Source organism: Bos taurus, chromosome 1, assembly GCF_002263795.3.
Source record: "Bos taurus isolate L1 Dominette 01449 registration number 42190680 breed Hereford chromosome 1, ARS-UCD2.0, whole genome shotgun sequence".
NCBI lineage: Eukaryota > Metazoa > Chordata > Mammalia > Artiodactyla > Bovidae > Bos > Bos taurus.
Window position 1 is genome coordinate 80,452,092 of NC_037328.1, and position 24,218 is coordinate 80,476,309.

Sequence of the window (24,218 nt, forward strand, 5' to 3'; positions counted from 1 at the left end):
CAAAGCTAAAACAAGCAATGGGCAAAGATAAAAAGGGTGGCCTCAAACACTTGCCTAGAGGACACATTGCCTGTACCCTGGTGGCGCACCACCAGGTTTCTGGGCAGGGCTCCAGGATTAGCTGACCATAGCTGCACGGCAATGTCCTCCCGCTCACCAACGGGCAGACACTAATAGAGATAATAAGCCACATGCACCCAAAATGGCAAGGAAAAGCATCTTCAGTCTACGCTCACGGTGAGCCTCGCGACGACCAAGCCGAAGGGTGAGGACAGGGATCTCCAGGGCGCCCTCTTCTGGCGAAGGAGAGACTCCATCCTCCCCTATTCTCGTCCTTTAAGGTAAAACAGGCTGCAGGCCGAATTGTGTCGCCGCAGAAATGTCAGTGACACTCCCCATGACTGCCAAAGAATTAATAGTGCGGTACAGCTTCCGCAGGCTCGTCCCCACAAAGAAGGTGGACCTGCGGGATTCGAGGCCCCGTATTCACCTCCCCAAGCACCCTTGCGGGTCGGCTCTCGGAGCCCTCCCTGACCCCAGCCGCTAAGCACCCGAGTTCGCGGCCCCAGCGTCTCCTCCAGAAGGCCGTGCTCAAGTTCACTTGCCTGCAGCCTCGAGTCGGAGGGGTGCGCGAGAGAAGGGTGGAGCTTTACTTACACCACCGCATTCATTCCCATCCCACCCACAGCGTACCCGAAGACCCGCGAGTCTCATCAGTTTGAACACTGCAGACTAGGAGGACGCGGCTCCCTTAAGGCTGGGCGCGCGCGGCGGACCGGAAGTGACGTGACGTGCGGCGTATTCCCGCCCTGCCCTTCGCCGGCGGGAACTCAGGCTGCTGCTGAAGGCGGCAGCTGTTAAGTGTCCCCGCTCTGCGCTCGGGGGTTCCTGGGCCTGAGAGTCTCAGCTTGGGGGACGGAGCTAAGACTTCGTGACCACCTCGCCCTTTCCTTGTCCCGGAAATCTCAGGAACGAGCCGGCGGCGTCCTCGCTCTCGATACGAGCGACTGAAAGGCCCAGGCACTGCCGGGGAACACGCGCGGGGAACCGGGGAGAACAGGTGACCAGCCGGAGAAATTGCGAGGATTACCTTCGCCTTTCTCCATTCTTGCTCCCTCGATGCCCCTGTGATGTCTTCCACCCCTTGCGCACCCCTTGGTGTACGGGTAGCTCAGTCTTATCCTTCAAAGCCCTGCTTTGGATGATACTACAGCCTGTGGCAGGGATGGACTAATCCAACAACGTTGAAAACCTTAGTTTACAGATATTAACACTTTATTTTATTCATTGATTATATACTCCTAATGCTAAGCACAGAGCTTTGTGTTTGCACAGTTCTTTTAACTCAGTTGCCTTATGAAATAGGTCTTTAGGTTCTTTTACAGAAGGGGAAACTGGGTCTGATAAATGGTAATTCAGTCACCAAATCTTATAGAGCATCTATCCTGTGCCAGGCCCTGGAAACACAACAGTGAAAAAAAATTGCCACTAATGCTGGGGATTTTCAGGCAAACTATCCCTAAAAACAGCCTTGTGCTGCTTGGGTGAATGTTTACTTGAATGATAGTACTTATCTTCTGGGTGAGATTTTGTAAATTCCTCATGCTTTTCTGCGTTGTTTCGATTTCTTCACATGAGCATGCAATCAGAAAAACAGCTATTTACATTTTAACATCAGTGTCTCCTCTCCCCCAAAAGCTTCTGAAAGCAAGCACAGGCTCTGCCAGTAAAATAGGCTCTTGAGTGGAGCTCTAGGCCCATGAGAAGCAGAGGGTTTTCATTTGTGGTCCTGGTACTCCTCCTAATTTTTGAGTCCATTCTAGGGTCTGAGCAAGAGCTAGGCCGATGACTGTTGAGACCCCTGTACAGTTTGGCCATTAATGCCATTGTACTTAACAAAAAGTTGGAAGGCCTTTTTTTTATAATTCACTCACTGTAAGTAGATTTTAAGTTCCTTTAGCACTTTGGCTTGTTGATGTCCCACTAGTGCTCAGTAGAATGCATTCAGAGGATGCTAGGTCACGGAGTGATGCCCTTCGCATAGTATTTATTGAATGTCTATACGGGGTTAAGTGTGCTTTCAGGCTATACTTCTTCATAATGGTTTCAAAAGAGCTTTTCCCTTTCTGTCTTAGACCTGGTCAGGGTGAAGTAACCATGCAGGCGTTTCTAAAAGGCGCATCTATCAGCACTAAACCACCGCCGACTAAGGATCGAGGAGTAACTGCCACTGCCAGAAGTAGTGGAGAGAACAAGAAAGCCAAACCTGTTCCGTGGGTGGAAAAATAGTAAGAACACGTATTTTTGTTGAAATAATAAATTACTCTCAGACCAGTTTTGAGTCACTTTTTCTGTTTAACTTAGGAGGATGACTTGCCTTGCTTGTGAAGTGAAGTTGCTCAGTTGCGTCTGACTCTGTGACCCCGTGGACTGTAGGCTACCATGCTCCTCTGTCCATGGGATTTTCCAGGCAAGAATACTGTAGGGGGTTGCCATTTCCTTCTCTAGGAGATCTTCCGGACCCAGGGATAGAACCCAGGTCTCCCATATTGTAGGCAGGCGCTTTACCATCTGAGCCATGAGGGAAGTCCTTGCCTTGCTTTAGTTCAGTTCAGTCACTCAGTTGTGTCCGACTCTTTGCAACCCCATGAACTGCAGCACGCCAGGCCTCTCTGTCCATCATCAACTCCCGCAGTGCACTCAAACTCACGTCCATCGAGTCGGTGATGCCATCCAACCATCTCATCCTCTGTCGTCCCCTTCTCCTCCTGCCCCCAATCCCTCCCAGCATCAGTCTTTTCCAGTGAGTCAACTCTTCGCATGAGGTGGCCAAAGTATCGGAGTTTCAGCTTTAGCATCATTCCTTCCAAAGAAATCCCAGGACTGGTCTCCTTTAGAATGGACTGGTTGGATCTCCTTGCAGTCCAGGGGACTCTTGAAGAGTCTTCTCCAACCACAGTTCAAAAGCATCAATTCTTTGGTGCTCAGCTTTCTTCACAGTCCAACTCTCACATCCATACATGACTACTGGAAAAACCATAGCCTTGACTAGACAGACCTTTGTTGGCAAAGTAATATCTCTGCTTTTGAATATGCTATCTAGGTTGGTCATAACTTTCCTTCCAAGAAGTAAGCGTCTTTTAACTTCATGGCTGCAGTCACCATCTGCAGTGATTTTGGAGCCCCAAAAAATAAAACACTGTTTCCACTGTTTTCCCCATCTATTTGCCATGAAGTGATGGGACCAGATGCCATGATCTTAGTTTTTTGAACGTTGAGCTTTAAACCAACTTTTTCACTCTCCTCTTTCACTTTCATCAAGAGGCTTTTTAGTTCCTCTTCAGTTTCTGCCATAAAGGTGGTGTCATCTGCATATCTGGGGTTATTGATATTTCTCCTGGCAACCTTGATTCCAGCTTGTGCTTCTTCCAGTCCAGCGTTTCTCATGATGTACTCTGCATATAAGTTAAATTAAGCAGGGTAACAATATACAGCCTTGACGTACTCCTTTTCCTATTTGGAACCAGTCTGTTGTTCCATGTCCAGTTCTAACTGTTGCTTCCTGACCTGCATATAGGTTTCTCAAGAGGCAGGGTTGCCAATTAGGACTTCCCTAGTGGTCCAGTGGCTCAGACTCCGTCCTCCCAATGCAGAGGGCCCAGGTTCTATCCCTGGTGGGGGAACTAGATCCTAAGAGCTCACATGCCAAAGCAAAAATCAAAGATCCTGTATGCTGTGGCTAAGACCTGGCACAGCCAAATAAACAAATACTATTTTTTTTTTTTAAAAATCATCTTTAAAAGAAAATCACCCAATTGTATAAGTCATAGAACCTTGGAACTGAAATGTACCTTAGAATACTCTAGCTCAATTCACTTATTTTCTGCATGAACTACAGCCTTCTCTGTTACTGAGGTCTGTAGTTTTGGGGGCTGAGATACAGCAGTGAAGAAAACAAAGTTTCTATAAGCTGATCATAAGCTCTTAGGAGTTTTGCTTAAGTCCACATAATCTGTTCCTCTTTTCATTACTGGTAACTGGAAATTGTTGAGCTTTTGTTTATACATTTTTGGCAAAAACAACACGATGGGGCTATTAAATTTCAGTCAGTTAAGTGATATTATAACAAGTAGTTGTAACCCCTAGTGTACCCTCAGTTATTACCAAAGAATTGCAGATTACTTAAAGCAAAGTAAGGCCTTCATAAGTTTTGTTTGGCATCAATAATGGTTTTAAAAGTTGGAAATTTCACATAAAAGTCTAGAATCTTTTCATTAAATAAATTACACAAAGGTTAAAATCTAGATTTTCAGCTTCTCAGGAGATTATGCAGCACTGTATTCAGGTTCTCACCTGAAAACACTTAAATGGAATACTGCTCATTCTGGAAAGGTAGTATGTTCCTCACTTCACCATAGTCCCTACTAGTGTCTCTTGTCTTAAACTTGCATTTTTCACTCTTGTTATCTGCCTGGACTCTGCAGGTATTTGAATATGAAACCCTGGTTTATAATACATACTGGTTTTCTAAGGTAACATCTGACATAAATTCTTTCTGGCGTTGGCCTGATTACTTAGAAAAGTATAAATAGAAAAGAGCTTTTGATTAGTTAACTAAGCACTAAAGCATAACCTTAGTGTTGGATAACTTAGGTTAACATCATTAGTTACGTAAGACAAAAGTTATACTTCATATTGATTAAGCTTATTTTGTTAGTGCTCAAGTGAATAGGTATGTGAATAGGTATGCATTTTTTGTGCACTTAGGTGATAAAAGAAATTGGTTTTAACCAATTAACAACACAGTAACATATATGTAACTGTATTAGCCATAATTGTTATCTATTTTGAGGTTGCTAAATAGGTCTCTTTTCAGCTTAGGTGCAACGAAACATGTTACTTACTAGGCAAGTGTTAACTTTACATTTTGAACCAGTTGGCATTTGTGATGTTATAAAATAAAATCATATTGCATAATTTTTGTAAGCACAACAGATGGAAACAGTGCATCTGGAACAGTGAGGAGTCACTTAATTTCATTCCTAAGTATGTATTTGCCTGAAGTGAATACAGACAGGGTTTCCATATCCAGTTATGAAAGTTTCTCATTTCATTACTGATATGAGAGAATTATCATTGGTATTTTAGCAAAAGGAAAGACTTCTGTGGCTACTGTAATATACTAAATAAGTTTTTTTTTCCCGCCCACAGTCGACCAAAATGTGTGGATGAAGTTGCTTTCCAGGAAGAAGTGGTTGCAGTCCTTAAAAAGTCTTTAGAAGGAGCTGATGTGAGTAGCATATGCTGTCTGGAGTCCTAAAGTCATTGGGAGATTTGAGAATTCATTCACTCTCTTCCTTCCTTTATAGCTTCCAGTCCCTTTTAAATACTATTCTGTATATACATAGTAGGCCCTTTATTACTATTTGTACAGTGGAAGGAGTAGTTCAACAAATATTTGTTGAGCATCTCTTCTATCCTATGGTGGCATGGTTATATGGTACACAAGTAGAGACCATTAAGCAAGATAGACTGGGTCCCTTTGCTCATGAGCTTTCATTTTGGTGGGGAGATAGAATAAACATGTAAGTACAATAAATGAGAGAATTCTGTCCTAGAGGAAATCAACCCTGAATATTCATTGGAAGGACTGATGCTGAAACTGAAGCTCTAATATTTTGGCCATCTGATGTGAAGAGCCTCATTGGAAAAGACCCTGATGCTGGGAAAGATTGAGGGCAAGAGGAGAAGGGAGTGACAGAGGATGAGATGGTTGGATGGCATCACCAACTCAATGGGCATGAGTTTGAGCAAACTCCAGGAGACAGTGAAGGACAGGGAAGTTTGGCGTGCTACAGTCCATGGTTTGCAAAGAGTCAAAAACAACAGCGACTGAACAACAATAGGTACTATGAGGAAGAGTAAAAGATTCTTTGAAACTATGATTGCTCACCTAATTTTAGGATTTGAACTCTCAATACAATACCAAAAAAAAAAGTGTTCTGTTTACAGCATCATATTACCTGCTGTGATATAGGATAAAATGTCCTTGAGTGAGTTTACAGCATCATGTCACCTGCTGTGACATAGGATAAAATGTCGTTGAGTGAGTTGCATTTTCGATTAATTCAGAGACAAGATAAACCCATGTGAAGAATTAGGAGTTTAAAATTGTATAAGGCAAAGTGTTATAAGAGCTTAGTGGAGGAAGGGAAACAGTTGCAGAGGATAGTGTGATGTGGTTTTTGCTGTATTCTGACAGTTTTCTTCCTTCCTCTCAACCTGACTGTTTTGAATTAGAGATTCTTTAGGTTTTGATGCCATTGTTCTCTTCCTAGAATTACACTGCAACAGTATATATTTGAAAGAAGTTATATTTATAAAACTGTTGAATCTTCTTCACTAGTATTTGTCTTAATTTGATCCACATACCTTTAGCTTTTAATTTTATAATGACATACAATTTAAATTGCATGCTAATATTTACACAGATTGCAGGACATGATGTTTTTTAATTGCTATGATTCATCAACTCCTTAAAAAAATGAAGTGGGATTATGATCCAGTTCTTGACTTTATGGCATCTAATTTACAAGGCTGAATTAAGAATTTTCTTCTTTAACCGCTTGTTCAATAATTTGTGTTTCTTTTCAGATTTAAGTTTTTTGAAACTTAGAGTTGAAGTAATTTTGTAAAGGAAATTAAAATGGATAACCTGTATAGCACAGGGAATTCTGCTTAATATTATATGGCAGCCTGGATGGGAGGGGAGTTTGGGAGAGAATGGATAATTGTATATGTATGATTGAGTCCCTTACCTGTCCATCTGAAACTGTCACAACATTGTTAATCAGCTATATTCCAATACAAATAAATTTTTTTTAAAAAAAGACTAAAGCAAAATAATTCATTCCTTCATTTACACTAAAGAATATTAAAGTAGAATTATAAGAGACTTTTTTTCAGAAATCAATTTTTAGAACTGATATTGCATGTACAGTCCTTGAATGCTCTTTATGTATATATTATCAGACTATTACATAATGTAAGGCTTCATAATTTTACTGTATTGTAAAGAATTTAAAGTATTGTATGTAGTAGTTGACTGGATGAATCATTACAACTACTGAAGTAGTTGGAGCAAAGTACAAATGAAGTCTTAAAAATGAAGATGGCTGGGAGATTTTGTTTTTGTTTTTAAATAGGGAATCTCATAGTTTGTATCTTAAACTGTATGTTACCAGTGTAACAGTAATAGTTTTTTAATATATTTATGTATTGGTTTATTTACTTCGCACATACTGAGTACTGCAGGAGATACTGAGAACATAGATGTGAGTAGAACAAATAAGATTCAAGCTTTCCATATAGTGAGGTGAACAGGTATTTTAAGTTAAACCCAACAGCTAAATAAATAACAATAAATAATTGCAAATTACATCAAGTGCAACAGAGACCAATGGGAGAATAACAGAAGAGACCCTCCTTAGATTGGGTGGTCAGGGGAGGCGTCTGACTTGTAGTATGGGAGGAGTTGATAAACAGAAGAACGGAGTCAGACTTCAGCTCATGGGGAAGTATATGTGCAAGCCAGAAAGTGCTTAGCTGTTGGAGGCCATTGTGAGTTGGAATCTAGGAGAGAGAGGTGGTGAGAAAATCATGGACATCCTTGTAGGTTATAGTAAGCAAGTTGATTTGGGGATGTGTTTTGCTTTTCTCAGTAGAGTTTGAACATGGTGAATAGCTTTAAGTAGCAAGTAGCGTGGCATCTGATTTGAGTGAGGAATGAATGGATGGGAAGAGGGAGGACGGGGCAAGAGTGGAAGCAAATAAACCTCACTGCTTAGTTTCCTATGTGCAGTGGTTGCCGTACAGGAAAGGACATACTGAAGACTGTAGTTTCACAGAGAAAGACAAATATCATACGATACAGCTTATGTACAGCAATTAAAAAAATATATACAAATGAACTTACTTACAAAACAGAAACAGAGTCACAGACTTAGTACACAAACATATCCTTACTAGAGAGGGGAAGGGTTAGTAGGTAGATGGGGAGTTTGGGATTGACATGTACACACTGCTATATCTAAAATAGAAAGCCAACAAGGACCTACTGTATAGCACAGGGAACTCTGCTTAATATTCTGTAATAACCTAAATGGGGAAAGAATTTGAAAAAAAAGACACATGCCTATATATAACTGAATCACTCTGCTGTACACCTGAAACTACCAATTATATTCCAATATAAAATCAAAAAAATGTTTTAAAGTATACAGTTTCATAACAGTACTTGTTAGAATTTAGTACATTTGTTAATCTGTACCACAGATGAGTTGACTGTTTGATAGGAGCCAAGCCAGCTAGATTTAAGGTTTATAAGAACTAGTTATTTAATCTTATCCTATCTTCTACTGGTGAAATATATGCAGACATCCCTACAGGCGGGGTACATAATCATGATGTGGACTACTGTGTGACAATAGATGCTTTTTATTTTTAATGTTTCTATTCTTGGAACTTTAGCTCATGGAAAGCCCCAGTATGCCATTTTCATTCCTTTTTCCTTGATATTGGCCAAATCCAATTTGGTCAGTGTCCCTTTTGAACCAACTGACATCTTTATAAAATATAAAATCTTGCCCGGTCATGAGTTCAGATGTGAGATAAGGAACTGACAGAAGCTCAGGATTTCATTCACAAATAGGAGGTTTTTAATTCCAGCTTTGAAAATCCCACCTAAGTATTAGATTAGATATAGAACAATTGTAAGTATTGATTCAGTTTAAGATACTAGAAAGACATCTTTGGGAAAAATGATAGTGTTTGTGAAAAAGCAGGATTTAGTAGTATTATTACTGTAATACCAGTTATATTAAGAAATCTTTGTTTTCAGACATATATGCCCTATTAAGGAAGTCATTGTACTCTTCCATAGACATTTTCAGTCACTTTTAACCTGGGTGCATCAGAATATAATTTTTTTAAAAATAAAATCTTAACTTCTGCAGCTCCCTAATCTCTTGTTTTACGGGCCACCTGGAACTGGAAAAACATCAACTATTTTGGCAGCAGCTAGGGAACTCTTCGGGTAAGTTGAAATCTCTCTCTTTCTCTTTTAAGACGACACTAAGAACCTCTGGTACTGCTTTTCTTTCTCTAAAACTTTGCACTTGGTTTTTCTGTGAGTTTGTTGTTGGGTTGTTGTTCAAGCGTTTGAATGTACAAGGAGCCTCGTGATTTTTTTTCATCACTTTAAAACTCATTGTCATTTTGGAGACTAGAGAACCCTATCTGCAGTCATGCTGATAATTTCATTACTCTTAATGGTCATGTTCATGTCTGTGTCATAGAATTTGCTGTTTTGATGCTACTGATGTGGACCACCCCTTCTTGAGTTCTTTCTTGCTCTGGACTTCCCAGGGCCTGCCTCTAAAGTGGCTGGGCCAGCTTCATGCCCTCAAGTATCCTAAGTGTAAGCAGAGTGTCCTAGTTGATGCAGTATGATTCCAGGTACAGCAGAAAATCTCTGTGAGCCACCTTCTTAGAGTCCTCTTCCTAGACTGACTGTGTTTAGCTTAGCCAGCTGTTACAGTAGGGGGGGCTGGAGCCCTGTATTTAAAGTTAAAAGATATATTTCAGCCCCTATATGGTATCCATGCAACATGCACCAACATAACAGCAGCTATCTTTAATTTGTCCAGGATTTTAATATCAGGCATATGGCCTAAGGGTACATTTGAAATCCTACACATGAAAATAATTAGATGCCTCTGAAACCACCAAATACGTAAGGATAATCAGTTCTGTTGAGATGTCAAGGAAGACAAAAGGGGAAGCTGCTCTGAACCTAGTATTTTGACAGCAACATTTGTTTTCTCAAGAAAATTTTAAAGGAGCTTTTTTGATTAATTCCACAACTCAGATCCAGTCTGAACCATCCTTAGCAATGCAGTCATAAAGAAGCTGTTAAGTATAGTTTACTATTAGTTGTTCTAGAGTAAGTTTTATATATATATATATGTATGTATGTATGTTATGTGTATATATATACACACACACGTAGAAAAATAACTAGAAGGAAGTATTAAAACAGTGGTTTAGCAGGATATGCCAGGTGTTTTTATTTTCTTCTAAATTCTCAGATTTTCCTACGAAGAGCTACTTTTAATAATTTTTTAAAAAGAACTAAAAAGTAAATAAATAAACTTCATATTTGGATCCAGTAGTTTTCCTTATAGCAAGATACTTTTTGGAAAGAATTCAAAATATGCTACATTGCACCTTCATTTTAAATTGTAACATATTTAAAACTAAATGTTTAACAATGGAAGGATGTTACCAGTCTTAGGTTAGAAAGTCACAGCTATTAAAATGATTTTTACAGTGTTTATCATGATATGGCAAGATGTTTATGAACAGTACAAAGTGGAAAATTGATTTAAAATTTAGCACAGTATGTGGTATCATCTACCTTTTTTTTTTTAATGTATCAGCAAAAAGCTAGAATGTTAAAAAAAAAGAAAAGAAAAAAGCTAGAATGTTAACTGTATGACTTTCCAAAAGAGAAAATACAGGACTGTGTGCCTTATATCCATATTGTTAACTAGGTGTATTTTAAACTATTGAAAAATGTACAGATGTTAAAATATGGTTTAAACCTGGTTTACTTATGTGCTCTATGATGTTTCTCTTTTTTTTATTTTAACATAGGCCTGAACTTTTTCGATTAAGAGTTCTTGAGTTAAATGCATCTGATGAACGTGGAATACAAGTAGTTAGAGAGAAAGTTAAGAATTTTGCCCAATTAACTGTGTCAGGAAGCCGTTCAGAGTAAGTAAGCTCACCTTCCCTTTTTTATACCGTGTCTTTTTATTTGTTTAAAATACATTTCTGCCAAAATTTCAACTTTTTTCATATTAGATCATATTATTTAAAATTAGAAATGACTTTTCCATTAGTAACTAATTTTAAGTTATTTAGCTATCAGGGGTTTTTAGTTGATATTTTGTCTAAGGAGTATTCATTAGTCAAATATGGTTTGGTGGTACACTCAAATAAAAATCCTGATTTTTAATAATAATTCAATAGGGATGTTTAGTCAACTGCATATACTCCTTAGGTGGCAAAGTTCAAAGGTTGAATTTTTGGTACCTGGCATATATTTAATTTTATATGAGAGCACACTTGAGAATTTATAGAAAGTGAATGACAGTTTTTGATATCTACCTTGGATTGACAATATATATATATCATGTACTTGATAAGGGACTTAGATCAAGAATAAAGAATTTTTACAACTCAGTAATAAAAAGACAACCCAATTTAAAAATGGGCAAAGGATGTGAATAGGCATTATTCCAAGGAAGATGTTGCTGTTGTTGAGTTGCTAAGTCATGTCCAACTCTTTTGAAACCCCATGGACTGTAGCCCACCAGGTTCCTCTATCCATGAGGTTTCCCAGGTAAGAATGTTGGAGTGGATTGCCATTTCCACCTCCAAGGGATCTTCCCAACCCAGGGATTGAACCTGAGTCTTCTGCATTAGCCAACAGGTTCTTTACCACTGAGCCACCAAGGAAGCCCAGGGATGATAAACAAATGGTCAATAAGCATATCTAAACATGCTCATCAACATCATGAGCCATTCAGTTCAGTTCAGTCACTCAGTCGTGTCCGACTCTATGCGACCCCATGAATCACAGCACGCCAGGCCTCCCTGTCCATCACCATCTCCTGGAGTTCACTCAAACTCACATCCATCGAGTCAGTGATGCCATCCAGCCATCTCATCCTCTGTCGTCCCCTTTTCCCCCTGCCCCCAATCCCTCCCAGCATCAGAGTCTTTTCCAATGAGTCAACTCTTCGCATGAGGTGGCCAAAGTACTGGAGTTTCAGCTTTAGCATCATTCCTTCCAAGGAATACCCAGGGCTGATCTCCTGTAGAATGGACTGGTTGGATCTCCTTGTAGTCCAAGGGACTCTCAAGAGTCTTTTCCAACACCACAGTTCAAAAGCATCAGTTCTTTGGTGCTCAGCTTTCTTCACAGTCCAACTTTCCCATCCATACATGACTACTGGAAAAACCTTAGCCTTGACTAGATGGGAGAAATGCAAATCAAAACCATGTTGAAATACCATTTACACCCATGTAGAATGGCTATATGGAGAAGGCAGTGGCACCCCACTCTAGTACTCTTGCCTGGAAAATCCCATGGATGGAGGAGCCTGGTGGGCTGCAGTCCATGGGGTCGCTAGGAGTCGGACACGACTGAGCGACTTCACTTTCACTTTTCACTTTCATGCATTGGAGAAGGAAATGGCAACCCACTCCAGTGTTCTTGCCTGGAGAATCCCAGGGATGGCAGAGCCTGGTGGGCTGCCGTCTATGGGGTCGCACAGAGTCGGACACAACTGAAGTGACTTACAGCAGCAGCAGCAGAATGGCTATAATCAAAAAGACAGAAAACAACTGGTATTACAAAGGATGTGGAGAAATCAGAACTCTTGTACATTGCTGGTTGTAATGTAAAATGGCACAGCCACTTTGAAAACAGTTGGCAGTTCCTCTAAAAGTTAAATATGACCCAGCAATTCCAGCCCTACGATATGTACTGACAGGATATGAAAATATATACACATGTACACAAATGTTTATAGCTGCAGCTTTCATAATAGTCAGAACATGGGGAAAACCCAATATCCATCAACTAAAGAATGGATGAATGAAAGATAGTATGTTCATCCATTTGGCAATAAAAGGAATTGAAATATGAGTTACAACATGGTTGAACCTTAAAAAACATTACATTAAGCGAAAGAAGCCAGTCACAAAAGACAGCATATTATGTTGACAATATGATTCCATTTGTGTTAAATGTCCAGAATAGGCAAACCTGTGGAAACAGAAGGTAGAGATTCCTGATTGCCTATGGCTGGAAAAGATGGGAGAGAAGAGAGATGACTCCTGATGGGCACAGGTTTCCTTTTGGAGTGATGAGAACATTCTAAAGTAGATTGTGATAATGATGTGTGAATTAACTCCTGTGTATTTCTCTGAATCAGTGGAAAGCCATGTCCTCCTTTTAAAATTGTGATTCTGGATGAAGCAGATTCTATGACCTCAGCTGCTCAGGCAGCTTTAAGACGTACCATGGAGAAAGAGTCTAAAACCACCCGATTCTGTCTCATCTGTAACTATGTCAGCCGGTATGTATATTGCCCTAAAGATAGATACCAGGGAGCCTTACTTTGATAGCCCCTAACAGAGGAAAAAAATGTTTCAAGGTTACCCTTAGTTTCCCCTTCATCAAATCTTGTTCTTAATTATTTGGGGGAGTTTTTGTAGACAATGACTTGTTTTTTTCCAATATTTTACAGAATAATTGAACCTCTGACCTCTAGATGTTCTAAATTCCGCTTCAAACCTCTGTCAGATAAAATTCAGCAGCAGCGGTTACTAGACATTGCTGATAAAGAACATGTCAAAATTAGCAATGAGGTAATTACTGTTACTGTTACAGCTACTGTAAATTAGTAATGCCTTTGATGAATGCCTATGAAGAGGCCCTTTCTGAAAAGTCAATTTTGTATTGCTTCAATTTCTGATGCCAGTTGCTCAGCCAAAGGTAAATGAATAGCTGGAATGTCTAGGAATTACAGGTTCAGCCTTACTGTTGCTATTAGAAATTTATTGTCTGTCAATATTGCAGACTCAAAGCTGAGGCAGATTTCATACAGACTACAAATTCTTCAACAGCAAACCTCTGCATAGTCATTACTAATACTTCTGTGCAAGAATTAGGTATGATGCAATTCTGGTAGTGATAGAATATATACACCCCTTATTCATTGTAACAGAATTTAACCATAATTTATGTAATCAAGGCTGTCTCCATTAATCCTGCCACTACAGAATTGACATTCTCCATTAAATTCATCCTTAATTGGCCATTACAGATTAAGAACAACTTTTTTCTCTTTAGGGAATAGCTTATCTTGTTCAAGTGTCAGAAGGAGACTTAAGAAAAGCCATTACATTTCTTCAAAGTGCTACTCGACTAACTGGTGGAAAGGAAGTCACAGAAAAAGTGATCACAGATATTGCTGGGGTAAGAGCACTGGGTATCCTGAAATTATTGTAGTTGACTTTTTTGTGACTTGACTTTACTTCAGCAACTAAGAGTGCTTATTATGTGCTGTCTATTCAAGCTGCTTCAACAAATGCCATAGACTGTTATATAAACAGAATTCTCAGTTCTAAAGGCTGGGAATTAAAGTGCCCACAGAGCCAGTGTTGAGGACATACTTCCTAATTCAGACCCATTGATACCTCCCTGCATCCTTCTATGGTAAAGGAATATTTTCTAAGGGCATAAATTCAATTTGCGAGGGCTGCACTCATGACTGTAATCACCTCCCAGTGGTGTCACCTCCAAATACTATCATGTTTAGTCTGTAGCTTATAGTAGTAGCTAGGGAGTATCAGAATGCAGGCAGGGATGTGGCAGTTAAATTTTAAAGGGTGGGCCCTATCCAAGGGGTAAGTGACTAAAGGAATTCTCTGGTGCCACACCCTTGTTTTCAGATAGTCCTTTCCAAACTTAGCTCAACTGATCAACTAGCTCTGTATTGACATCTTGGAGAAAAGATTTTGTAAATGCCTTCCTCTGGTTATATGGCAGTGCCTGATCTTTATGCATTGGTGTGCATAATCAAGGCTGGACCTACCTATCCAGCTACAAAACATGTGCTGCCTGAAGCATTTAACAGGGAGTAGGTACAAGACTGGTAGAGAAGTCAACTGTCTTCACCCAGAAACTAATTCTTTTAGGTAGTACCAGCTAAGACAATTGATGGAGTATTTGCTGCCTGTCAGAGTGGCTCTTTCGACAAACTAGAAGCTGTGGTCAAGGTAAAGTGACTTTACTAGCCTTGGGGAAGGGTGAAGGGATAATAATGCTAAAATATATACGTTTTGGTTATAGGACTTAATAAATGAGGGTCATGCAGCAACTCAACTTGTAAATCAACTCCATGATGTGGTGGTAGAAAATGATAACCTTTCTGATAAACAGAAGTCTATTATTACAGAAAAACTTGCTGTAAGTAGGCATTTTCTACATTTCAGCACAACATACACACCACACCCACAAAAGGGCAGTTTTACTTACAATGTTTCATTTTCTTGTAGGAAGTTGATAAATGCTTAGCAGACGGTGCTGATGAACATCTGCAGCTGATCAGCCTCTGTGCTACTGTGATGCAGCAGTTAACTCAGAATTGCTAAAACTATGTTCAGTTATGTATTTCATAAACAATTTATAATAAAAATAACCAAAGCACCTTCAAAGTGAATATACAATTTATTTAACATTCAAACTTCATTAAGACATGTGCAATATGGCAATTTTACTGGGGGTTTAACCCTACCTAGGATGATTGCTTGCTGGGGCTTAGCAACAGGGTCCAGTTCACACTTAGCACTAATTAAATACTTTATTGAATAAATATAATACCAAACAAAATGCATTCAAATGCTAAAAAAAAAATCAATTTTAAAGGCCTTTCTATTCAGGCTAATGACAAACACAATAAAGGCAGATATGCTAGTTTAACATAATTGGCTGATTTTATACAGCACTTATATCTTTTAGTCCACAAGTATATTATTAAATGATAGAGAACATCTAATACAACCATTTCTACAGAACTAGGAAATAAATTTCTAAGAAAGAAAGATTTTACAGACCCCATCTTTTATACCCACCCCAACAGTCTAACTCTAAAGAGGATAAAGCCAATGCCTTTCCTCACAAGAGCTCACGACTAATGTCGCTTTGCTATCAAAATCTGTATTTCTGATCCGTTATGAGCATTGAGACAAGATTCAAATATTCCCAACGAAAGAAGCACAATGCACGTTGTGATCGCCTATTCAGCAACAGCGAGCACTGCATTCAAAACTATCTCATCCCAGGAATTAAATAAGGTCGGCCACATTCATTGGCATTTCCTCCACTGTAGTATTGTAGAAAGTCTCAATGTCACGAAGAATCCTCTTGTCTTCTTCAGTAACAAAGTTTATAGCCACACCTTTCCTCCCAAATCGACCCCCTCTGCCAATTCTGTGTGAGGAAAAGAAATCAGTCATTAGAATACATTACTTCTCACATGCTGCATGAACTACTGAACATGATGATCCACTTGTTAACCATCAGCTGCTGTTTACTTATCAAGGTTATAGTTCGTGCTTCTAATTGGAGCACTAGCTGCTCATCAATATCTAGAGAAAAAAATCTTCCTCTGCAGTTAGTGCCAAAAGGATTCAAGGCTTGTCTGGCTGCAAAATGAGATTTCATCAGGTGTTTTGAGCATTACTTTTTTTTTTAAAGCAGATGACAGTATTGTGTTTGGGGCAGTGAATTTAAAGCCCATACCAAAGTGGGCCAGCCAAGAGCAGATGTCGGCCTGGGACAGATGTAAAACACCAGGGATAAAACAAAGAAGTTATGTAATCCATTTCGACGCACTCCTGGAACTGTAAACTGCAAATACAAATGCTTTAAGGTTAACTATTGTCTGAAACTTAACAACTTTTTCCAGTGGGAAAACAAGTATTTGGTATGGTAACCCAAACTTATCACTGCTTTTTTGCTCAGTTTCACACGTTGTAACTCAAATTACTCAAACATGTTACCTCCAAAACATCTCTCTAACCTTCCTGATAGAAACCAGACAATACAAACCACCTAACAGGCTAATATACAAAATGCCTTAGCTGGAGCATGTTAAAATATCAAATAATCATGACAAAAAAAAAAACAAGTATAAATACCGACTCGCTCTTTATTCAAACAGTGTGCTGTTTCGCTTATGATTCCACGTCCTAAATTACGTCAACGCCGTTTCTGAGTGCCATCTCGTCATCAACTGCTGCTATCGACTCCTGTATTTTTTAAAAAGTCTTTTTTTACATCATATAACAAAGTACAATTCAATTTACTTAGGGATAAAGCCACTATAACTAAACCAGGGACTGCTCAAATTGCTACCAGACAACACCAAGAAAATCCCAACTATAGAGGAATCACCAAGAAATCACATGGACACAAGAGCATCACTAAAAATAAAGCTCAAAAGTAAGACCAACAGATCTAAAACAACCTGATCTGTATACTGTGGAGTCCACGATTTGGGCAACATTCACAACTGTTTTCCCACTGTGTATAATCTTCCCAAGTACAGTTTTGATTATATCCTACCAAGTCACTGTCTTAATACTTAATTCCCTGATTTGAAGTTACCTTTCAGACAATTTAGTCAGTAGAAAAGCAATGAGTTACACCAATACATTACTAAGTCAAGATGCCATCTACTCACCTGTGAATATAATTTTCACGATTGGTAGGTAGATCATAGTTTATAACCAATGACACTTGTTGCACATCAATTCCACGAGCCTGAAATACAGTGATAATGATGTTCAAATTCTATGTAATACAGGGGCTTCCCTGGTGGCTCAGCAGTAAAAATCTGCCTTCAGTGAATGAAGGAGATGTGGGTTCAATTCCTGAGGTCCCCTGGGAAAGGAAATGACAACCCACTCCTATATTCTTGCTAGGGAAATTCCATGAGCAGACGAGCCTGGTGGGCTACAGTCCGTGCGATGTAGGCCACAAAATAGTAATGAACTATATACTAAGTAGTATAGCTCACTGTGGAGCGTGGCCTTCTTTATTCTCCCAAATAGCCTGAAGTTGGTAAAGGCCATTAAAAAACCTTCCCGCAATAACAAACTTTTGGTGGACTAAAAAAAGCATTAAGAGACTTACCAACAGGTCAGTAGTGATCAGAACACGGCTTGACCCTGATCGAAATTCCCTCATGATAACATCTCTTTCTTTCTGGTCCATGTCACCATGCTGCAAAGTAACAAACCTATTAATTCAAGGATCACCAATCAAATCAGTAACTTAAAACTTTATCAACATGTATGAGACCAAGCGTCCCTGGCTGCTACTGGAGCATAGCAGACAGGTATAGTAAAGAAACAACTTTATTTTTAGCAGGGGGAACGACAACACAGCACTTAGCAGCTATATTGTAGTCTAAATCCTGCTTTAGTAGAGGCTTCAATTACCAGTACTAGGTTAGAATACCTCTTACCAGGGCAGAAACTGTGAAGTCCCTGGCATGCATTTTCTCTGTGAGCCAGTCCACCTTGCGCCTTGTATTGAGAAAAATAACAGCCTGTGTAATTGTCAGTGTCTCGTACAAGTCACAAAGTGTATCCAACTTCCATTCCTACAGTATTTCAAAGAGAAAGTAACAGTCACGAACTTTCCAACTTACATTCTTTAAAAACTCATTTATTAGATTGGTCTAATGACATATTGCACCAAATCTTAAGACAAAGGACACTGGACATTAAGAAAGAGGTCCACCCCAGTCTTTACAATCTAGTGCAGTTCCTCTTCTTCTTGTGTAATACTCTGCTAGCATTATTACAAAAACCAAGGCTATCTTGGTTTCTGTAATTTTAGCACAGTGCTTATACAAGAAGGTAAAAACCTAACTTTTTATTTTAACAATTACAAAAATTACCTCTCTTTCAACATTAATATAAAACTGTTTGATTCCTTCAAGGGTCAATTCTTCCTTTTTCACCAAAATTCGAATTGGATCTCTCATGAATTTTTTGGTCACTTCCAACACATCCGTTGGCATTGTGGCAGAAAGCAACACCACCTTAAAAAGATTTGTCACACATAGTTAGCACAACTTCCACAATACTCAAGGGAAAACATTTTAAAGTCAAGCACCCCTGAACGTGGAATTATGCCAGACTAAAGTAAGTTATGCATCAGTTGCTGTTAAGTAGGGGGAATGACACAGAACACTTCAACTGTAATAGTGCCTGTGTTTAATCTCCAGCAATTTTAGGAGACTGAAACAAAGCTCACCTGAATACTAGTATTTAATTTTTGGAAAATCTCATAGATTTGATCCTTAAACCCTCGGCTCAGCATTTCATCTGCTTCATCCAAAACGAACATTTTGATCCATTTTGGAGCTGTTAAAAAATACAGTCATGCCATCATATCTAAATTCTCAGGCATACTATTTGCTTAATTTTAATAAAAACTCTACTCATCAGCAATACTTACAGAGATATCTTCTGTTTAACATATCAAACACTCTCCCTGGTGTTCCAACAACAATATGTGGTGCTTCAGCCTGCAGTTTTTGCATTTCATTTCGAACATTTGTTCCACCAATGCAGGCATGACAAGTTGCTCCCATATAATCTCCAAGTGCCAGAATTACCTTTTGGATCTGAAAGCCAAAAGCTTTAATTATTATCCTGCAGAATTACAGGCTTGTGACTAAACTTCAAAAGCATAATGGCAAATATCTGGTCTGCAAATAGCTTTAATTGCATGCACAGCACTTAACTACTTCCAAGCTTAAAATGCAGACCAATCTAACTACCTCAAAATAGACTTCTGTGAAAACATCTTGTGCCTCAAACTTTGAATCCTAATGCCCAGGTATCAGCTAGGTAAAATACTTCCTGCACTATCCTCCACTGTGTAGCAAAGTGTAAGTAGTGATAAAAAAGTAGCAGATTTAGCTGGAAGTTAATATTTATCCCTGAAGGATACTGCGACTTAATAATCTTGGCCTTAATAAAGCCTACAGGTATATTAGCAAGGCTTTACTTCAAAGCCAATAGAGCAGTGAGCTTTGAAAACGCAGCATGCAACAGATGTATCACAAACTACTAAGACTGTCAAAAGAGATTATATCACTGCAGTTTTCATGTTGCACAACTGCATTCAAACTTAAAAATGAAAACGGGTCTAGTCCACCCTGAACAGAAACCTCCAGTTTCTCAATCTGTTACACAACCCTGCAAACCATACCTGCACACCCAGTTCCTGTCTAGCTTTCAACAAAACTCCCTGCATGCATGGACAGTTAAAAGGAGGGCTCTATAGGACAAATTTATACTAAGCTTTAAATTCTTCACAGTTGTGAAACCTGAAACCTATGCAACACGCAAGCAGTTTTTTCAACTACACTATCAATACCTGTTGAGCCAGTTCTCTGGTGGGGGCCAATACTAGTGCTTGGGTCTCCTTGAACTCAATCTCCAACTGTTGCAGGATGGAAATAGCAAATGTGGCTGTCTTGCCAGTACCTGACTGAGCTTGAGCAATCACATCATACCCTAAAAAAAGTAGGATACATATTTACCGATCCCACATCAAACCGTTACTTCTAGTTCACACCATGTATTCCCTTTGGAACATGAATTATGCCCAAACAATAAAAGTGATCAGCAATGAGTATTCTCTTCATTTCAGGTCAGTCCCGAAAGATGATTGCCATCATTTCACTTTAAGGAATACGTATAAGTGCTAGTTTCCCAAAAGGTAATTTCCCCATATTAGAGGGGGAAAGATCCAGGTCTATGTTGAACAGTTAACTCGTTTTTAAGAAGTGTCAACACGTTCTTTTACCTTTAATACATGGAATAATAGCTCTCTGCTGAATAGCTGATGGCTTCTCAAAACCATAAGCATAGATGCCCCGAAGAAGAGACTCCTTTAAGTTCATATCATCAAAGTTATCAACAATCTCATTCCAGTTGCTCTGCAAGTTAAAAAAAAAAAAAATAAAGGAATAAATGGGATGAACCAACCCACCTTTCCAAAGTTCCAAATTCCACATCTATTTCTTACCTCGATGACACCATCGGGGTCCATTCCCTCTGGGCCGCCATGTTCTCTGCTGACAAAAATACTGCAGTTAGAGAACTCCCTTCCCCATAACCCCAAAACTGCACATTCAGGGCGATAAAAGCCCTTTCATAACCGGTCTCACCCGGTCGCCCTCCCCGGCACGTGTAAACTTTCCAAACGATCAAAGGAAGATGGTGCCGCAGGGCACAAGACGTACAGCGCGCCCACTCAAAGGTTAGCAACCAGGGACGCCCTGAAACCCTACGGACGCAGGCCCTTCCCCCCAGGCCCGAGCGCCGGGCGCTCCCCTCTCGGCCACGGACCATCTCGCGAGAGCTCCACGCGCCGAGCTCCGCCCCTAACACTGCGCAAGCCGGGGTGATTGACGCGGGCCAAGGCCCGGCAAGGCCTTGCCAACGGTTCGCCGGGAACGTGTGGCCCACCCAGCCCGGCCTCTAGCCGCCGCCGTCCTACCCCTACCCACACCTATCGTCTAACGCTCCCAAACCGCGCGGCTGGCCGCGAATAAAGCTTCGGGCCCCAGTTATACTATACCGACTGCGGACTGCGCCACGGCTTCCACTAAACGCCGGGCTCCGCAGAGGCAGGGGAAACGGCCGCGAATTCAAGGCGTATTTGGGAAAACACACTCTTTTACCACCCCGTTTTCATACTTTTACCCCACAACCTAAGCCCTACCCACCATGGAAGCTTCTCGAAGGACACTGGGGTACTGTACCCCAAGGCAATGCCTAAAACCCAGAATTCCCTGCCTCCTGACCACCTATTACAATCTCCACCGGCGCCTTAGGACCTATACCACAGAGCACCACCGAGGAAGCGCCATACCTGTTATAATCCGCGGAGCCACCAGACATGATCCGAAGAACCACTCAGTGCCGGACTGAAAAGACAGCCGGGCCGCGCCACCCGTTTTTTATAGGCTCGCGGCCGGAACCCGTTTTCTGCGGAGGAATTTTCCTTCGCGCTTCGGCAGCCACAAAATTGAGACCCTAAAGTGCTTATCTCAGAAAATATCCTAAGCAAATCGGTGTTAAAGCCCAAATTAGGTTATTTGCCGATATTACAGGGCTGCTGAGAATCCCAGGACCTTGGGGAAGGTTGGAACTCTTTGCTCTGCAGCGGAAGAATATTGCAGCAAGCGGTGGGCCGACCTCGTTCCAGGCCCGCCCTGTTCCTACGGGGTTTCCGCATCCCCGAAGCAGAGGCAGCTGGGGCTCTGGACAGGACCGAGAGAAGGAAAGCTGGGGCGCCCGGGGCTCTGGGTTCCCCCGGCTTCCCCTCCGGTTAGTGGGGCCAAGCTCGCCAATCCCGCGGCGCTCCGTGCCGGAGGGGCAGACAAGTCTCTACGCTGCACTGGAGGGGACTCGGGTTATTCCGCCTGTTCCCACCAATACCTGACTTGAAGATGAAGAGCCTCCTGGCCTTTCGCCGGAGCATTTAACATCCTGCAGACCCTGACTATGTGAAATTACTGCTTCGGAAAATGTCGGCCACCCAACATGTCCTGGAAGGTCCCGTTTACCGTGTATTGTGCAAGGCGAGAAGAAATTGTGTGCTCTGCACATATCTCTGGGGTAGCCACCTCTATTCTTCTCATGTTGCCTCTGGTCTTTTCTTAATTTCTCTTTAATACAATGCTTATAATATTTTAACAGGCGTGAGAAATGGCAGATAAAATCATTGTAAACTTTTGCAAATATAGGGGTAATATTCCTTGAAACGCCAGAATTTAAATGGATACTTCCTCGCCAGGTACAGCTCCATGCTGCTTTGGAATTACATAGGTTTTGGTTCTGGTCTTTTTTTTTTTTTTTTCCCCCTAAAGGTTTTTTGAATTGTAACTGCTTGTATATAATGAATGTTGATTTATTGAAACTGAGAGCAATATAATCCTTGCTGTTTAATTAAGCTCCATGATTCGTAAAGCTCTAGAGGTTTTCCAACTGTAGCCCTAAGCCAGACTCGTTAATAAAAACAAAGAGAATAGTATGTTTAGTCATCTAACTTTAAAATACAGTCCCACTCATACCGCAAGATAGCACGAATACTCAAGAAAATATTTTCTCATTAATTCAGAAGGACGGCCTAAAGTATGATAACTAGAAAAAAAATGACTCAACTTTGTACATTTGTGTATTATATTCAACATAGTTGGTTCTAAATACCTCTTTTTTTTCTTAAAACAATTATTTTTTATAAAGTTATCATGCTGGAAATTCTGACCAAAAGTTATACCCAGATGACAAAGTGTACTTGGCCCTCCATCCAGGGATTTCGCTCCCAATCCATCCCTTTATAATGTTCAAATCCAGATTTGAAATAATGCCAGACATTTTCTGAGAATGGAGGTCAGAGGTCCTTGTTGGCTCATCCAAAACCTACTAAAAATCTGGGATCCAGGAAACTGAAGAAAATACTTAATTAGAAATGTGGCCAACAGTTAAGTCTCACTTGAGTCTTTACCATGAATCAGTCAACCATGGGGGAAATCAATCAACAATTAACACCTAATTGTTGAGTGATTTCCTTAGGTTTAGCACTACTGTTAAATGCTGTGGAGGATTTCCAGAGTATCTTAACAGGAAATAATCAAGGACTAAAACTCTGGTTTTAGGTCACAGTTGCTCAAGGGGTTTCAAGGTAAGAAAGCTCCTTAATCTAAAATTCAGCAAAAATCCAGACCCACGTACCCTGCAAGTCTAAAATGTATTTCAAATAAATGCTGTGTTTACTACATTTTCAAGTGCTTACTCAATAACATTAATAAATAAAAAATGAGATAAAGACACAAACAAAAGACACTTTAACAAAGTTTTGCATATCAACACAGAGCATACTGTTAAACTTTTTTACTTACCCGAGATCTAAAATTAGATGGCCGTCTCTAAGTCAACTACAAACTGCTTCTTTGCTAAGCTGGAACGTAGGAGGCTATTTGTACTGCAAATATACTAAAACTAGGCTTCTATCCCTTTGTGAGCCACAATTGTAAATCTATCTAGCAATTTTAAGTCAATGTTCAGCAGAGGAATCAAGGAATTAGTATGGGTTTGTCAGTATGACATGAAAAAACAGTAACAAAACATTAAAAGAGTATGCTTTATGTCGGGTGATGTCACCCTATAGAAAGGACCAAGTATTCTCATGATTCAACAACATTCAACAACTACATTGTGTGCCTTCTTGCCAATCTAACATTGGTTTAAGGCCTCAGTTGATTTTTAAGTAACAGCTATGCGTTTAAAGCAATGTCTTGGTAAACTATTGATACACAAAAGTTTGTTAAGGTGTGTTTGGATCTTTTGGACTGGCTTCTCTGGTGGCTCAGGTGGTAAAGCATCTGCCTATAAGAGAGTTGGGTTTGATCCCTGGGTCAGTAGAATCCCTTGGAGAAGGGAATGGCTACCCACTCCAGTATTCTTGCCTGGATAAGTCCATGGAC

General features: G+C 40.2%; 2 protein-coding genes and 4 non-coding genes across 11 annotated transcripts; 1 reads left to right on the forward strand and 5 right to left on the reverse strand.

Annotated features, from left to right (window-relative positions):
• Positions 1–811: 811 nt before the first annotated feature.
• On the forward strand, positions 812–15,355 carry RFC4 (replication factor C subunit 4). 2 transcript variants are annotated; one of them, XM_005201464.5, is made up of 11 exons: positions 812–1,060; positions 2,136–2,288; positions 5,212–5,290; positions 9,015–9,094; positions 10,717–10,836; positions 13,068–13,211; positions 13,383–13,503; positions 13,988–14,113; positions 14,836–14,916; positions 14,990–15,106; positions 15,196–15,354. In XM_005201464.5, the coding sequence occupies exons 2-11, from the start codon at positions 2,158–2,160 to the stop codon at positions 15,289–15,291; spliced, it is 1,095 nt and encodes a 364-aa protein (XP_005201521.1). In that variant the 5' UTR covers positions 812–1,060; positions 2,136–2,157; the 3' UTR covers positions 15,292–15,354.
• On the reverse strand, positions 15,349–21,669 carry EIF4A2 (eukaryotic translation initiation factor 4A2). Of its 5 annotated transcripts, none has more exons than XR_003035343.2 (12): positions 21,602–21,669; positions 20,753–20,801; positions 20,531–20,663; positions 20,099–20,238; positions 19,172–19,340; positions 18,968–19,077; positions 18,609–18,752; positions 18,171–18,308; positions 17,837–17,926; positions 17,385–17,464; positions 16,844–16,950; positions 16,038–16,129 (listed from the first exon to the last, which is right to left on the reverse strand). XR_003035343.2 is itself a non-coding variant. In XM_005201462.3 (11 exons), exons 1-11 carry the CDS (start codon positions 21,628–21,630, stop codon positions 15,985–15,987), a joined length of 1,227 nt encoding a protein of 408 aa, XP_005201519.1. In that variant the 5' UTR covers positions 21,631–21,669; the 3' UTR covers positions 15,349–15,984. The 5 variants fall into 5 exon arrangements, 2 of the variants coding, with proteins under 2 accessions (XP_005201519.1, NP_001029216.1); XR_003035345.2 differs by having other exon boundaries at positions 16,039–16,129; positions 16,840–16,950; positions 20,753–20,798; XR_003035342.2 differs by having other exon boundaries at positions 16,039–16,129; positions 16,840–16,950.
• LOC112448315 (small nucleolar RNA SNORA4) lies at positions 17,670–17,810 on the reverse strand. Its single transcript, XR_003036681.1, has one exon. It is a non-coding gene; the product is annotated as a small nucleolar RNA SNORA4 (small nucleolar RNA).
• LOC112448304 (small nucleolar RNA SNORA63) lies at positions 17,994–18,125 on the reverse strand. Its single transcript, XR_003036672.1, has one exon. It is a non-coding gene; the product is annotated as a small nucleolar RNA SNORA63 (small nucleolar RNA).
• MIR1248-1 (microRNA mir-1248-1) lies at positions 18,468–18,572 on the reverse strand. Its single transcript, NR_030890.1, has one exon. It is a non-coding gene; the product is annotated as a microRNA mir-1248-1 (primary transcript).
• LOC112448336 (small nucleolar RNA SNORD2) lies at positions 20,341–20,409 on the reverse strand. Its single transcript, XR_003036706.1, has one exon. It is a non-coding gene; the product is annotated as a small nucleolar RNA SNORD2 (small nucleolar RNA).
• Positions 21,670–24,218: the final 2,549 nt, after the last annotated feature.